At 44.6% G+C, this 13,278-nt stretch overlaps 1 protein-coding gene across 7 annotated transcripts in view; it reads right to left on the minus strand.

Annotated features, from left to right (window-relative positions):
• The window catches only part of LOC115459655 (E3 ubiquitin-protein ligase TRIM39-like), a 446,759-nt gene that overhangs the window by 36,754 nt on the left and 396,727 nt on the right, over positions 1-13,278 (minus strand). Inside the window, exons 1-5 of one of the 7 annotated variants that reach the window (XM_030189464.1) lie at positions 12,135-12,557; positions 10,307-10,402; positions 8,218-8,448; positions 7,330-7,352; positions 1,683-1,792 (exon numbers count right to left, since the gene is read on the minus strand). The exons of 5 other annotated variants lie outside the window; for them this stretch is intronic. In XM_030189464.1, the coding sequence (XP_030045324.1) occupies positions 1,683-1,792; positions 7,330-7,352; positions 8,218-8,448; positions 10,307-10,402; positions 12,135-12,548 (874 nt within the window). In that variant the 5' untranslated portion in view covers positions 12,549-12,557. Of the gene's footprint in view, positions 1-1,682; positions 1,793-7,329; positions 7,353-8,217; positions 8,449-10,306; positions 10,403-12,134; positions 12,558-13,278 lie in introns of those variants that run through there. One more of the 7 variants, XM_030189459.1, reaches the window with a different exon arrangement.

The raw sequence follows: 13,278 nt of genomic DNA on the forward strand, positions 1-13,278 counted from the left end.
GGTGGGAAGCACGAGCCAAATCCCGAGTAGGGCAAGTAGTGCTGAACTTAGAGAGTGTCAGGGTAGAGTGACTTTTAGGGCTTATACCTCTCGATCAAGGTTGCATAAAATGGATGGAGCAGACTTGCCCCAATGTATTAGATGTAGAGGACCTATGAGCACTTTTTATCATGCTATATGGGCCTGCCCAGCGATCAAAGCTTTTTGGTTAAAAGTGATTCGTTTTCTGGAGAGAATTATGGGGCTGCGGGTGGCGAGAGAGTTGATGTGGCCGAGGGGGGTGGGGGGGTAGGGGCTTTGGTGATGCACCGGGGGGAGTGTCTTGGGTGATGTGTTGAGGGGGGTAGGGACATGGGTGCTATGCTGGGGCGGAGGGGCTTGGGTGTTGCGCCGAGGGGGGGCACTGACAGCTGATTGGTAGGCAGGGGAAGGAGTAGGGAAATACGCTCTGCGTGTTTCACTACTCCATCCCCTTGCCTTGGAATCAGCTGTCAGTGACATCACTGACGTCAGTGCATTCTAAACTGCCTAGCAGACCACCTCCGAGGGAGCCATGGTACCAGGCACATTAGAATTCCATCTGATGTACTATTTGTCTTATTTGAAGCGCCATTTCCACAGATATGTAACCAGCCCCAAGCATGATTTTGGCACGACCATCTGCAAGTATTGTTTGATTTGGTTGTTCATAAAGGACCTCTTTTACCAAGCTGGTGTAAAAGGGTTAATCTTTCTTTCCTGCAGGAAATGGCCGTGCGGCAAGTAAAGCTAGTGTGGTCTAATTTGTTTTATAGCACCAAGATTTCTTCATACTCTTTTTAAAGGTTTGTGATGGCTTCTTTCATTTTTCACACTTGAATTATTCTGGCGCTTCAGTTATTTTTGATGACTTTCGTTACACTTTATTCACTCTGGTGCTCTAGTTACTCTTTCTGATTTTCAACATTCACCCTCCTTTTACCAAGGCGTGGGAAAAATTGGCCTGTGGCAGTACGAGTATGTGAAAGTTAAGCGGTATAAAAATGTTAATAAGCGTAAACATAAACCAAGCTGAGGAAATAGTTTTTCATGGAAAGGAAGGTGGATCTGTGGAAGACAAAAGAATCTCTCAGGGTTTGCAAAATGATGGTTGAAGATCCGTGGAAAGTGAGATAGGCAGACTGGATGGGGCTTATGGACTCCACCTACCGAGATGTTCAGTCTTTCTGTCTGTGGTCAGAATTCTCTCAGATGTTCACCAATAGATAATAGTTTCTTGGTACGTTATCCTGTCACTATACTGCAACAACTCTGAGCAGTCTATCCTTCCACTGCCCACACTAAACTTGCTAATCTCAGGGTCAATAATAGCGCTGAAATTTGGACAGTCTGTCTTGGCCTTTTCGACACAATGCCAGGATGGTTTGGAGGTTCAGAATCGGAAGAGTCAGAAGTTACCTCATTAGTGGCAAGATTCAGTCTAGTAACTGGGTAACTATCTGGATAAAGTTAGGACAACAAAAAGGATGTGGTAACTTTATCTGGGTTATTATTCGGTCAATGTATATCCAAATACTCAGTACCTTGGTACAGCCCAGCACTGAAAATCTCAGATTTATACTCTTATTTCTGGACATTTTTAGTGGAATCATCCAGAGCATTTGAAAAGAAGACAAACCAAATTAAAGAGATCAATTCCTCACCTTCAAATTTTGTAATCCATTTCTTCAGCTGCTGAGGGAAGCTCAATTGGAAATCCATTTTCAGATCAGTAGAAACAGCCTCTGGTTCTGGAAACTTCATTTTCTCACACCTATGGGTTAGAGAGTCACTGGGATTATTCTGGGAGATGTTCACACCCAGGGGATAGAGAGTGGAAGGAATGAAATATACCATGAACACTCAGTTTTCTGTGGTTATGGGACTGATTTTTGAAATAGGAAAACATTCAAAAAGTGGCACAAAATGGCATTTGGAAATCGCTATTTTTGAAACCCATTTTTTAAACATTTTGCTACGCAAGGGAGTGTGTTAGGGGTGGGATTTAGGCATTTCTAATACTCGGATGTTTTTCTGCCACAATGGAACAAAACAAAAATATCCAGGGCTACAATTTAGATGTTTTGGTCTAGATTTGTTTTTATCACAACTAAGTCACAACAAGGTGTCTTAAATGACCAAATGACTACTGAAGGGATTAAGGCATGCCCCCCCTTACTCCCCTAGTGGTCACTGACCCCCTCCCACCACCCAAAATAAACAGTACATAGCCGCAAGCAGATCCCTGGAGTAGCCTAGTGGTCAGAGATATGGACTAGGCCCATATCTCACTCTATCTGTTACACTTGTGGTGGAAAGTGACAGCCCTCCAAAACTTACCAAGAACTCACCCACATATATCCTAATGGCTTGATTTTGTGCGTTTTTCACTTAGATGTTTTAGCTTTATAGAATCTAGTACATAAGTAATGCCACACTGGGAAAAGACCGAGGGTCCATCGAGCCCAGCATCCTGTCCATGACAGCAGCCAATCCAGGTCAAGGGCACCTGGCAAACTTCCCAAACGTACAAACATTCTATACATGTTATTCCTGGAATTGTGCATTTTTCCCAAGTCCATTTAGTAGTGGTTTATGGACTTGTCCTTTAGGAAACCGTCTAACCCCTTTTTAAACTCTGCCAAGCTAACCACCTTCACCACGTTCTCCGGCAACGAATTCCAGAGTTTAATTATGCGTTGGGTGAAGAAAATTTTTCTCCGATTTGTTTTAAATTTACTGCACTGTAGTTTCATCGCATGCCCCCTAGTCCTAGTATTTTTGGAAAGCGTGAACAGACGCTTCACATCCACCCGTTCCACTCCACTCATTATTTTATACACCTCTATCATGTCTCCCCTCAGCCGTCTCTTCTCCAAGCTGAAAAGCCCTAGCCTCCTTAGTCTTTCTTCATAGGGAAGTCGTCCCATCCCCACTATCATTTTAGTCTCCCTTCGCTGCACCTTTTCCAATTCTACTATATCTTTCTTGAGATGCGGCGACCAGAATTGAACACAATACTCAAAGTGTGGTCGCACTATGGAGCGATATAACGGCATTATAACATCCTCACACCTGTTTTCCATACCTTTCCTAATGATACCCAGCATTCTATTCGCTTTCCTAGCCGCAGAAGCACACTGAGCAGAAGGTTTCAGTGTATTATCGACGACGACACCACCCAGATCCCTTTCTTGGTCTGTAACTCCTAACGTGGAACCTTGCATGACGTAGCTATAATTCGGGTTCTTTTTTTCCCCACATGTATCACCTTGCACTTGCTCACATTAAACGTCATCTGCCAATTAGCCGCCCAGTCTCCAAGACTCGAAAGCTCCTTCTGTAATTTTTCACAATCCTGTCGCGAGTTAACAACATTTAATAACTACTATCAGGCTTATTTTCAAAAGTGATCGCCAGCCATCTTCCGACATAAATCAGGAGATGGCCGGCGATCTCGGAAAAGCGGCGAAATCGGTATAATCGAAAGCTGCTTTTTTGACAGCATCGCCGCTTTCCCATCGCCTCGCCGGTGAAACTTCAAAGGGGCGTGTCGGCGGCGAAGTGAAGGCGGGACATGGGCGGGCATGGGCGTGGCTACCAGATGGCCAGATTTTGCGGATAATGGAAAAAAAACCGGCGTAAAGCAGTATTTTGCCGGGTTTACTTGATCCTTTTATTTTCACGACCAAGCCTCAAAAAGGTGCCCCAACTCACCAGATGACCACTGGAGGGAATGGGGGATGACCTCCCTATACTCACCCAGTGGTCACCAACCCCCTCCCATACTAAAAAAATTAAACTAAAAACCTTTTTTGCCAGTCTCTATGCCAGCCTCAAATGCCGTACCCACCTCCATGACAGCAGACTGTGTTCTATCTTCTGACAGCCTTTCCCTGGTTCTGATGTGGCTCTCGGGTGAGTTTGACACCTTTTCTGTTATGCGCACTGCAGAATCAGCCCTCCAAAACTTACCAAGAACTCGCCCACATATGTCCTAATGGCTTGATTTTGTGCATTTTTCACTTAGATGTTTTAGATTTATAGAATCTAGATCTAAATGTCATCTGCCACTTGGATTTGGTCTCCCAGTTGTCTAAGGTCCTCTTGCAATTTTTCACAATCCTCTTGTGTTTTAAGAACTTTGAATAACTTAAGTCCTCAGCAAATTTAATCACCTCACTTATTATTCCCATTTCTAAATCATTTATGACCAAGTTAAAAAGTAGAGGTCCCAGCACAGACCCTGAGGAACCTCATTATCATTATTTACCCTTCTCCATTGAGAATATTGACCATTTAATCCTACTCTGTTTTCTATCTTTAACCGTGTAGATTAGGAATTGGTTATTGGACAGAAAACAGAGGGTAGGAATAAATAGTCATTTCTCTCAGTGGAGGAGGGTGAACAGTGGAGTGCCGCAGGGATCTGTACTGGGACCGGTACTATTTAACATATTTATAAATGATATACAAATCGGAATGACAAGTCAGGTGATCAAATTAGTAAATGATACAAAACTATTCAAAGTTGTTAAAACACATGTGGACTGTGAAATATTTTAGGAAGATCTGAGGAAATTGGAAGACTGGGCGTCCAGATGGCAGATGAAATCTAATGTGGACGAATGCTAAGTGATGCACATTGGAAAGAATAGTTCGAATCATAGTTACTTGATGCTAGGGTCCATCTTGGGGGTCAGCGCTCAAGAAAAAGATCTGGGTGTCATTGTAGATAAGTAACCTGTTCCGGGGCAGAGGGAGCAGGGAACCAGCGGAGACGACAGGCGTGAGGCTGCTCTCTGCACCCCTCCAGCAGCATGCACCCAGGGCAGACCGCCCCGCCCTCGGTACGCCACTGGCTCTCAGGTACACATCTCACCATTGGTCCCTTACTACTACTACTTGACATTTCTAAAGCGCTACCAGGGTTACGCAGCGCTGTATAATTTAACATAGAAGGACAGTCCCTGCTCAAGGAGCTTACAATCTAAAAGACAATCTAAAAGACAGGTGTACAATCTAAAAACAAATATAGAGTATAGAGTCCGTCTGATAGGGAATACTATAATTCACAAAAGGTTAGGTGCCGAAAGCAGCATTGAAGAGGTGAGTTTTAAGCAGAGATTTGAAAATGGGTAGGGAGGGGGCTTGGCGTAGGGGTTGAGGAAGATTGTTCCAGGCAAAGGGTGAGGCAAGGCATTGGTCCCTTACCTTGTCTGCTGAGCCCCCCCAAAACCCCCACCTGTACACCACTACCACAGCTCTTACGGGTGAAGGGGGTTTCTGGTGAGATTTGAAGGGCTTACAGTTTCGTCCAGAAGTGTAACAGGTAGGGGGAGGTAGGAGCCTGGGTCCACCACTAGACTACTCCAGGGACCTGCATGCTATCAGGAAGGTCAAGTGGAGATGTGAGCCCTTGTGCCCGATGGAGAAAGATTCCCCACCGAGCTGTCGGCCAACCCCGAGCTCCCCCTGTGTCTCCTTCCATTCCCCAGAGGTTGAGCCACTAGACTATTCCAGGGACCTGCATGCTGTTCTAATGGACAGGAATATAACATCTGAGGCTGGCATAGAGACCGGCAAGTAATGTTTTTTATCACATTTTGGGGGGTGGGAGGGGGTTAGTGACTACTGGGGGAATTAGGGGAGGACATCTCTGATTCCCTCCAGTGGTCATCTGGGTATTTAGGACACCTTTTTGTGCTTTATTCGTTATGAAAACAGGTCTAGCTCAAAACTTCTAAGTTTTAGACCTGGGTGTTTTTATTTTGTTCCATTATGGCTGAAAAACGTCTTATGTCTTAAGAACGCATAAGTCCCAGCCTGAACACGCCCCTGACACATCCATTGAGATGTGGACACACTTCTGACAGACTTCATAGAAAAACGTCTAAAAATAGGTTTTGAAAATACTGATTTGGGTGTTTTTGTGAGAAAAAGATCCAAATGCTGCTTTATGCCACTTTTTCCATGTTTTTCTGTTTTGAAAAGGTTCAAAGAAGAGCGACCAAAATGATAAAGGGGATGGAACTCCTCTCGTATGAGGAAAGGCTAAAGAGGTTAGGGCTCTTGGAAAAGAGACAACTGAGGGGAGATATGATTGAGGTCTACAAAATCCTGAGTGGTGTAGAACGAGTAGAAGTAAATCGATTTTTTACTCGTTCCAAAAGTACAAAGACTAAGGGACACTCGAGGAAGTTACATGGAAATACTTTTAAAACAAATAGGAAGAAATATTATTTTACTCAACAAATAGTTATGCTCTGGAACTCTTTGCTAGAGGATGTGGTAACAGTGGTTAGCGTATCTGGGTTTGGACAAATTCCTGGAGGAAAAGTCCATAGTCTGCTATTGTGGCAGACATGGGAAGCAACTGCTTGCCCTGGGATTTGTAGCAAGGAGTGTTGCCACGATTTGGGTTTCTGCCAGGTACTTGTGACCTGGATTGGCCACTGTTGGAAGCAGGATACTGGGCTAGATGGACCATTGGTCTGACCCAGTATGGCTACTCTTATGTTCTTATAATCCACAATACGACACTGTATCCCATCCTATGACTTTTGAGTTTCCTCAGGAGAAATTCATGGGGAACTTTATCAAATGTCTTCTGAAAATCCAGATAAACAGTATCAACTGGCTCACCATTATCCACATGTTTACTCACCCTCCAAAGAAATATATAGAATTACTTTGTTATGGACAGCGTCAGAGCAGAGACCATCGCCAGCAACTCCTTCTGCACTAGGGTTGAGGGGCAGCACAACTGGCAGAGTAGAGGCGGAAAGGAGATTCACAGGGTGGAGTTTGGTAGGGAATGAAGAGAGGATTCGTGGAGGGCCAAATAGGTGAGGACAGGGAGGTTGGTGGGAGAATCAGAGGGAAGGGAACGTAGATCTGTAATTCTCCTCCCCATCCTCCAACTCTTCCCCTCCATTTCTCAGTGCTTCCTCTCCTCACTTAATCCCACCTTCCTTTCTCCCATTCTCAATTCCATGTCTACTACTAATCATTTCTATAGCACTACTTGACATACGCAGCACTGTACACATTATATACAGGTACTTTCTCTGTCCCTAGGGGGCTCACAATCGGAGTTTTTTTTTTTTGTATCTGGGGTAATGGAAGGTTAAGTGATTTGCCCAAGGTCACAAGCAGCTGCAGTGGGACTTGAACCCAGGTTGCCAGGATCAAAGCCCACTACACTAACCATTAGGCTACTCCTCTCCCTTTCACCAATCAAATAATTCCCTTCTTTCTCACTCAAAATCCATCCAGCCACATAGAGAAGGACAGAAAACTAACTTGTACCTGCTCAGGGCATCCTTCACATCCTAAAAGGAAATGAAAGAGAGAATATTTCTAGTTAGATTTCACAGTTTATGAGAACACATTATACATTAGGATACTCTACTCACAGTTCTGCTCAATCACATAACAGCTACAAAATTTTGATGCCATTTCTATGATCAGCATCTAAAAATCTATAAGAAACACCCAAACTCATTATGGAAACAAGTGTATCAGCCTGTTTCAAACCTACCATTTATCTCCTAAGTTGTAATTGATACTTGGGCAACTTTTCAAGTATTTAGATAAAACACACGTTCTTCATGCCAATCAATCAGACTTTTGGATGGGGCACAGTACTGAACCCTGATCCATGATCTCCATGTAGAGGTTCTCAAGGGCCTGGTTTGGGCAGAGGTGGAGTTGTGATGTCTGGGTGAAAAGGTATCAAAAGTGGGGTAAATGACTTATTTCTACCAGAGGGATATCAACTGTAGAATCCTTCAAAATTTCAGCCTCAGGAATGGACTAACTACGTCTTTAAAAAATGAGAAATGTTTACCCACAGTTTTTCGGCTGTAGAACATGGAAAACATCAACGTTGTGAAACAGTTTCATAATCCCTCTCTACTGACCCTACAGTACACAAAACTTTCAAAACTGAAAGTTGCCCAATTTACCCCTCCAAACTTTTATAGCCTTTATCTCTGTTATTTGTAACCCACATTTGGTACCTTTTCACTCAGCCATTTAAGACCCATGAAATTATTTTAAAAGCTCTGATTTGGTAAGTGCAGCTGCTGGCTGAAAAATCAGCCCTTATGTAAGATATTTTGATCTGCTACTTGAATTCCCTGATTCCTCCTGGAAGATCTGTAACCTCCTTAGAAACAGATTTGCTAATCTCACCTTCAGTAACTCGGTGGCCGGCTGCTGACTTTTCTCTTCTATCTCGGAGATCAGCTGCTTGAGGGTGAAGCTTTGCTGTTCTAGCTGGGTCACATTTTCCCTGATTCTCTGGAGAATCTTCTTCTCTTCCTCCTGCAGTCTCGAGAGAAGGATCTGCTTCTCCTTATTCAGAAACTGTTGTAACTCCTCAAACTCAGACTCCACTTTCTGTCGTTTGATCTGTGTCTCACTCTGGATTAAACAAGGAGAGAGAATTCTCAGTACCACTAGGGTGATTTTGTTGCAGTGGCTCCATTACCCTCCTCTCAGTGGTGGCTCTGGTACAGCACTTCCTCCTCTCACCACCCACTCTTCATACTCAGAAGCTTTTCCCCCTTTCACAATCTCCTCCATCCCCTGCCCACCAACTCCCTCTGCCTCTCTCCTCATGTGCACTGTACCCATCCAGGTACCACTGTTGCCCCCATATTGTTTCTAAATGAGCAGAAGAGGGGTCTCCCTTCTTTCCTATTCTTACCCCTTACCACAAGCAGCCTACATTTCACTTTCCCCATCATCTACTCCCTGCATCTCCCCATTCTCTCCCTTCCTCTGTGTTCATTAGCATCTCATTCTTCTCATTCTCCTTCTAGTATTTAGCCCCAGCTTCCTTCTCGTTCCTACCCCACAATCTTGCCACATGTTTGTTCACCCCTTCAAAGAAATGTAGTAGATTGGTAAGGCAAGATTTCCCTTCACTAAATCCATGTTGACTTTGTCTCATTAATGCTCTGTAATTTTGTTCTTAATAATAGTCTCCACCATTTTGCCCGACACCAACGTCAGACTCACCGGTTTATAATTTCCATGATCTCCTCTGGAACCTTTTTTTAAATTCCGCATTACATTGGCCACCCTCCAATCTTCCGGTACCACGCTCGATTTTAAGGATAAACTACATATTACTAACAATAGGAATAGAGGAGTGGCCTAGTGGTTAGGGTGGTGGACTCTGAGGAACTGAGTTTGATTCCCACTTCAGGCACAGGCAGCTCCTTGTGACTCTGGGCAAGTCACTTAACCCTCCATTGCCCCAGGTACAAATAAGTACCTGTATATGTAGCCGCATTGAGCCTGCCATGAGTAGACTCACAGAAGCATTGGTGATCTGCAAGGGCCGACTTCTACATGGAATGTTGGTAGTGGAATAGCAACATTCCATGTAGAATCTCAAATAGTAGCAACAGTGGAGGAGTGGCCTAGTGGTTAGGGTGGTGGACTTTGGTCCTGGGGAACTGAGTTGGATTCCCACTTCAGGCACAGGCAGCTCCTTGTGACTCTGGGCAAGTCACTTAACCCTCCATTGCCCCATGTAAGCCGCATAGAGCCTGCCATGAGTGGGAAAGCGCAGGGTACAAATGTAACAAAAATAAGAGATACTATTGGAGATTCCATGTAGAAGGCTGCGCAGGCGTCTGTTTCTGTGAGTCTGATGTCCTGCACGTAGTTTGTTTATTACCTTTTTTTTGTGTCTCCGCCACCCTCACCGTGAAAAAGTACTTCCTGATGTTACTCCTAAGTCGAACACCCTGTAACTTCAGTTCATTTACTCTAGTTCTGATGAACTGAATAAGTTTACCTTTGAGGAAAAGAGGGAATTAGGAGATATAATACAGACATTTAAATACTTGAAAGGTATTAATATGCAAACAAATCTTTTCCAGAGATGGTAGACCTAGACGACATGAATTGAGGTTACAAGGTGATTGACTTAGGAGTAACATTAAAAAGTACTTTTTCACAAAGAGGGTGGTGGAGACAAACACTGCTGGACTGCCTCAAGCCTGAGCCCAGTTCTCCTTTCCCATTTTGCAACCCACATCACACTACCTCTCTGCAAGAAATACAATGTCACAATTTTCCTTTGTTCCACATACGGATTCAGAATCTGCCTGTTCTCAGCCAATAAGGAACCAATAGTTTCCATACTATAAGTAACGAAGCAGACTGAAGTCTATTATTCTCTTATTCAGGTGATTTATGGGATTGAAGTAGTGAAAGGAACAAAAACCCTACAGAAACTGGCTCAGAAGGAGACACAGACACCCACCTTCAGCTCTTCAGCTTTCTTCTCTTCAGTAGATGTAAACTTCAGAAGATCTTCCAGATTCTTTCTCAGAGGCTTCAGGTGCATTTTAAATTTTTCCTGTGAACATTAAACATCATTGATTAGCATGTGATTATTTTTATAGCCACAATTTCAGACTTGACTGTAAATGTAAGATGTCCCTTCCAATTTAGATCGTTTCTTTGAAATAACAGAATTCTGATGGGTCAATATTCAAAGTGATATAACCAGGATAGGCTGCTGCCTGGTTAAATCGTGCTGAACTGGCCATGAACCAATATTAAACAGCACTTAACCCAACAGTGCCACTGAATATTGGCAAAAGTTCTGTCCAGACAGTGGAGGGAGGGGTGATTCGGGGGCAGTCAGGGTGGAACTGAGAGATATGTGGGTACCAGTGATATTCAGTTCCAGTGCCCCATATCTAACCAGGTAAACTGAACCATGAACAAGGTGTCCTAACCAGGGATTTAGACTATCTCAAGGGTGGATAGGTGAGAGCATAATTAGGCAGGACTAGATGGGAAACGAGATTAAGAAATGGGTGTGGGCAAAATTCAAATAGAGTTCTTTGTATTCAGAAAGGCCAAACTGAAGAAATGTGTTTTTAGAAGACTTGTAAAAGTTAGGTAATCAGCTGTAAACTTGATTGATTTAGGAAGAGAATTTTGGTGCTTTGATAGGAGAAATTAGCAGAGTGAATTGTTTTATATATCACATTCCTACAGATAGGGAAATGTAAGACAAGATGAAACAGCATTACGAGGGGGTAATTCAATAAGATTATTAATTATTATTATCATCTGTTTAGGTTCTTGGGTACAGCATGGAGTTTTGGCAATACCTGTATTCCTTCTGGGAGCCACAACTCACAGGCTGAATATTGACCCCTGAATGTATATGGAAGATGCCTGAATAGACAGCAGCCAGGGTTCAAGTTTTGATGATTGATCTTACTACTCATATGCTTCAAAAAGCTGCTAATTCAACTCCGTTTAGTTTTATGGGAATGAAAAGGTAAATTTTCAGTAATATCATTAAATACACACACCTACCTCTCTCAGCTTCCTCTATAGAGTTCATGGTATGAGATTTGTGACCCCAGGACACATACTGTGATACTAAAGATACTGACACACATCTTGGATTCCTACACAGCCTCCACTATGGAGGAAAGGGAAATGGGACTTGATCTGCCACCTTTCTGTGGTTTTTGCAACTGCATTCAAAGCAGTTTACATAGTATATTCCAGTGGCATACCAAGGGGGGGGGCGGTGGGGGGGGGTCCGCCCCGGGTGCACGCTGCTGGGGGGTGCCGCGGCGCGCGCCTGCTGTGAGAGTTCGCTAACTTCTCTCGTTCGCTGCAGCTCCCTCTGCCCCGGAACAGGTTACTTCCTGTTCCGGGGCAGAGGGAGCTGCAGCGAACGAGCAAAGTTAGTAAACTCGCAGCAGGTGCGCGCTGCGGCACCCCCCCCCAGTGGCATGCACCCGGGGGGGGGGGCTCTTTTGCACGGGGGGGTCCGCACTGCCTCGGGGAGGGGGCGCTGCACCCGGGGGTCGGGACGCCGCCCCGGGTGTCCGCCCCCCTAGGAACGCCACTGGTATATTCTGGTACTTATTTGTACTTGGGGCAATAGAGGGTTAAGTGACTTGCCCAGAGTCACAAGGGGCTGCAGTGGGAATTGAGCCCAGTTCCCCAGGATCAAAGTCAGCTGCACTAACCACTAGGCTACTCCTCCACTAGGGGGATCAGAGTGTGATATCTGTGACTCCAGGACACACTGTTATAATAAAGAAACTGACACATACCTTGTATTCCTGCACAGCCTCCTCTATAGGGATCACGGTGTGAGATCTGTGATCCCTGGATCTGTCACACACCACACAGATTGCTCTCTGATCCTCTTCACAAAACAACTTCAGTTTCTCTTCATGTTCCTCACACAAATTCTCCTCTTTTGGTCTCACTGAAGTCTGACTGAGATTTTTCACCATTTCTGTCATATTTGCCAGCTGCCTGTTAGATCTGAGGTTTCTCTGCGGAGACATTGCCCTGCACTGGGGACAGGGGAAGTCTGTGTCCCTCCCCTCCCAGCTCTGAGTGATACAGGAGCAGCAGAAGTTGTGTCCACAGTCTATGGTCACTGGATCTGTGAAATAATCCAGACAGATAGAACAAGAAGCTTCATCTCGCAGACTCTCAGCAAGGTTTGCTGCAGCCATGCTTCTTACAGGAAATGAGACTAAGAATTCAAATTTCTGTTTCAAGGGAGTGTCTGTGTGGAACAGGATCTTTGTCAGGGACTTTGTGTAATTTGAAGACACCAGGGCTGTCTGCCCTCCTTCCTGTCTCCTAGTTCCTCCCTTTTTTTCCCAGCTACAGAGACCCAGGGGTCTGGGAGCTGCAGGGAGAACAGCAGTGACCTCTTCCCATGAAGTTTCCTGTGTGTAACCTGGAGCCTGGGGGCAGCTTTTGCAAAAGTGGGGCAGAGGAAGGGCAATTACCCTGAGACCCATTTAATCCCTACCCCTTTCAGGGCTAGATGCACTAAACATTACCAACCCTCTAACAACCCTTTAACGTAGGAAATACCTAACCGTTGCATGCATTAAAGGCCTTTTTCCGACGAAGCAAGCAGCTAACGAAAACGGAATACAAAAGAGTAAATAGCCTTGTAATGTGAACGATTTGGAATGCACTAACAATACCGATGGTTAGACCAAATCATTTACCGCGCCATGTTAAACGTATGGTCAGAGCAGTCGTAGAGGCCAGAGCTGTCATTAGACACGTCATAACACTTGGTTGAACAGCGTACGTCTTCCACATGTGTGTATATATGCGTGGCATGCGCATGTCCACAACTGGCGGAGAGGTAATGGCTGTAAGGGGTAGGAAACCAAACTTCTCCGACATGGATGTCCTGTGGCTAGCACAGCTCATCCCTGTGAA

The sequence above is a fragment of the Microcaecilia unicolor genome, unplaced genomic scaffold, assembly GCF_901765095.1.
Source record: "Microcaecilia unicolor unplaced genomic scaffold, aMicUni1.1, whole genome shotgun sequence".
Classification (NCBI taxonomy): domain Eukaryota; kingdom Metazoa; phylum Chordata; class Amphibia; order Gymnophiona; family Siphonopidae; genus Microcaecilia; species Microcaecilia unicolor.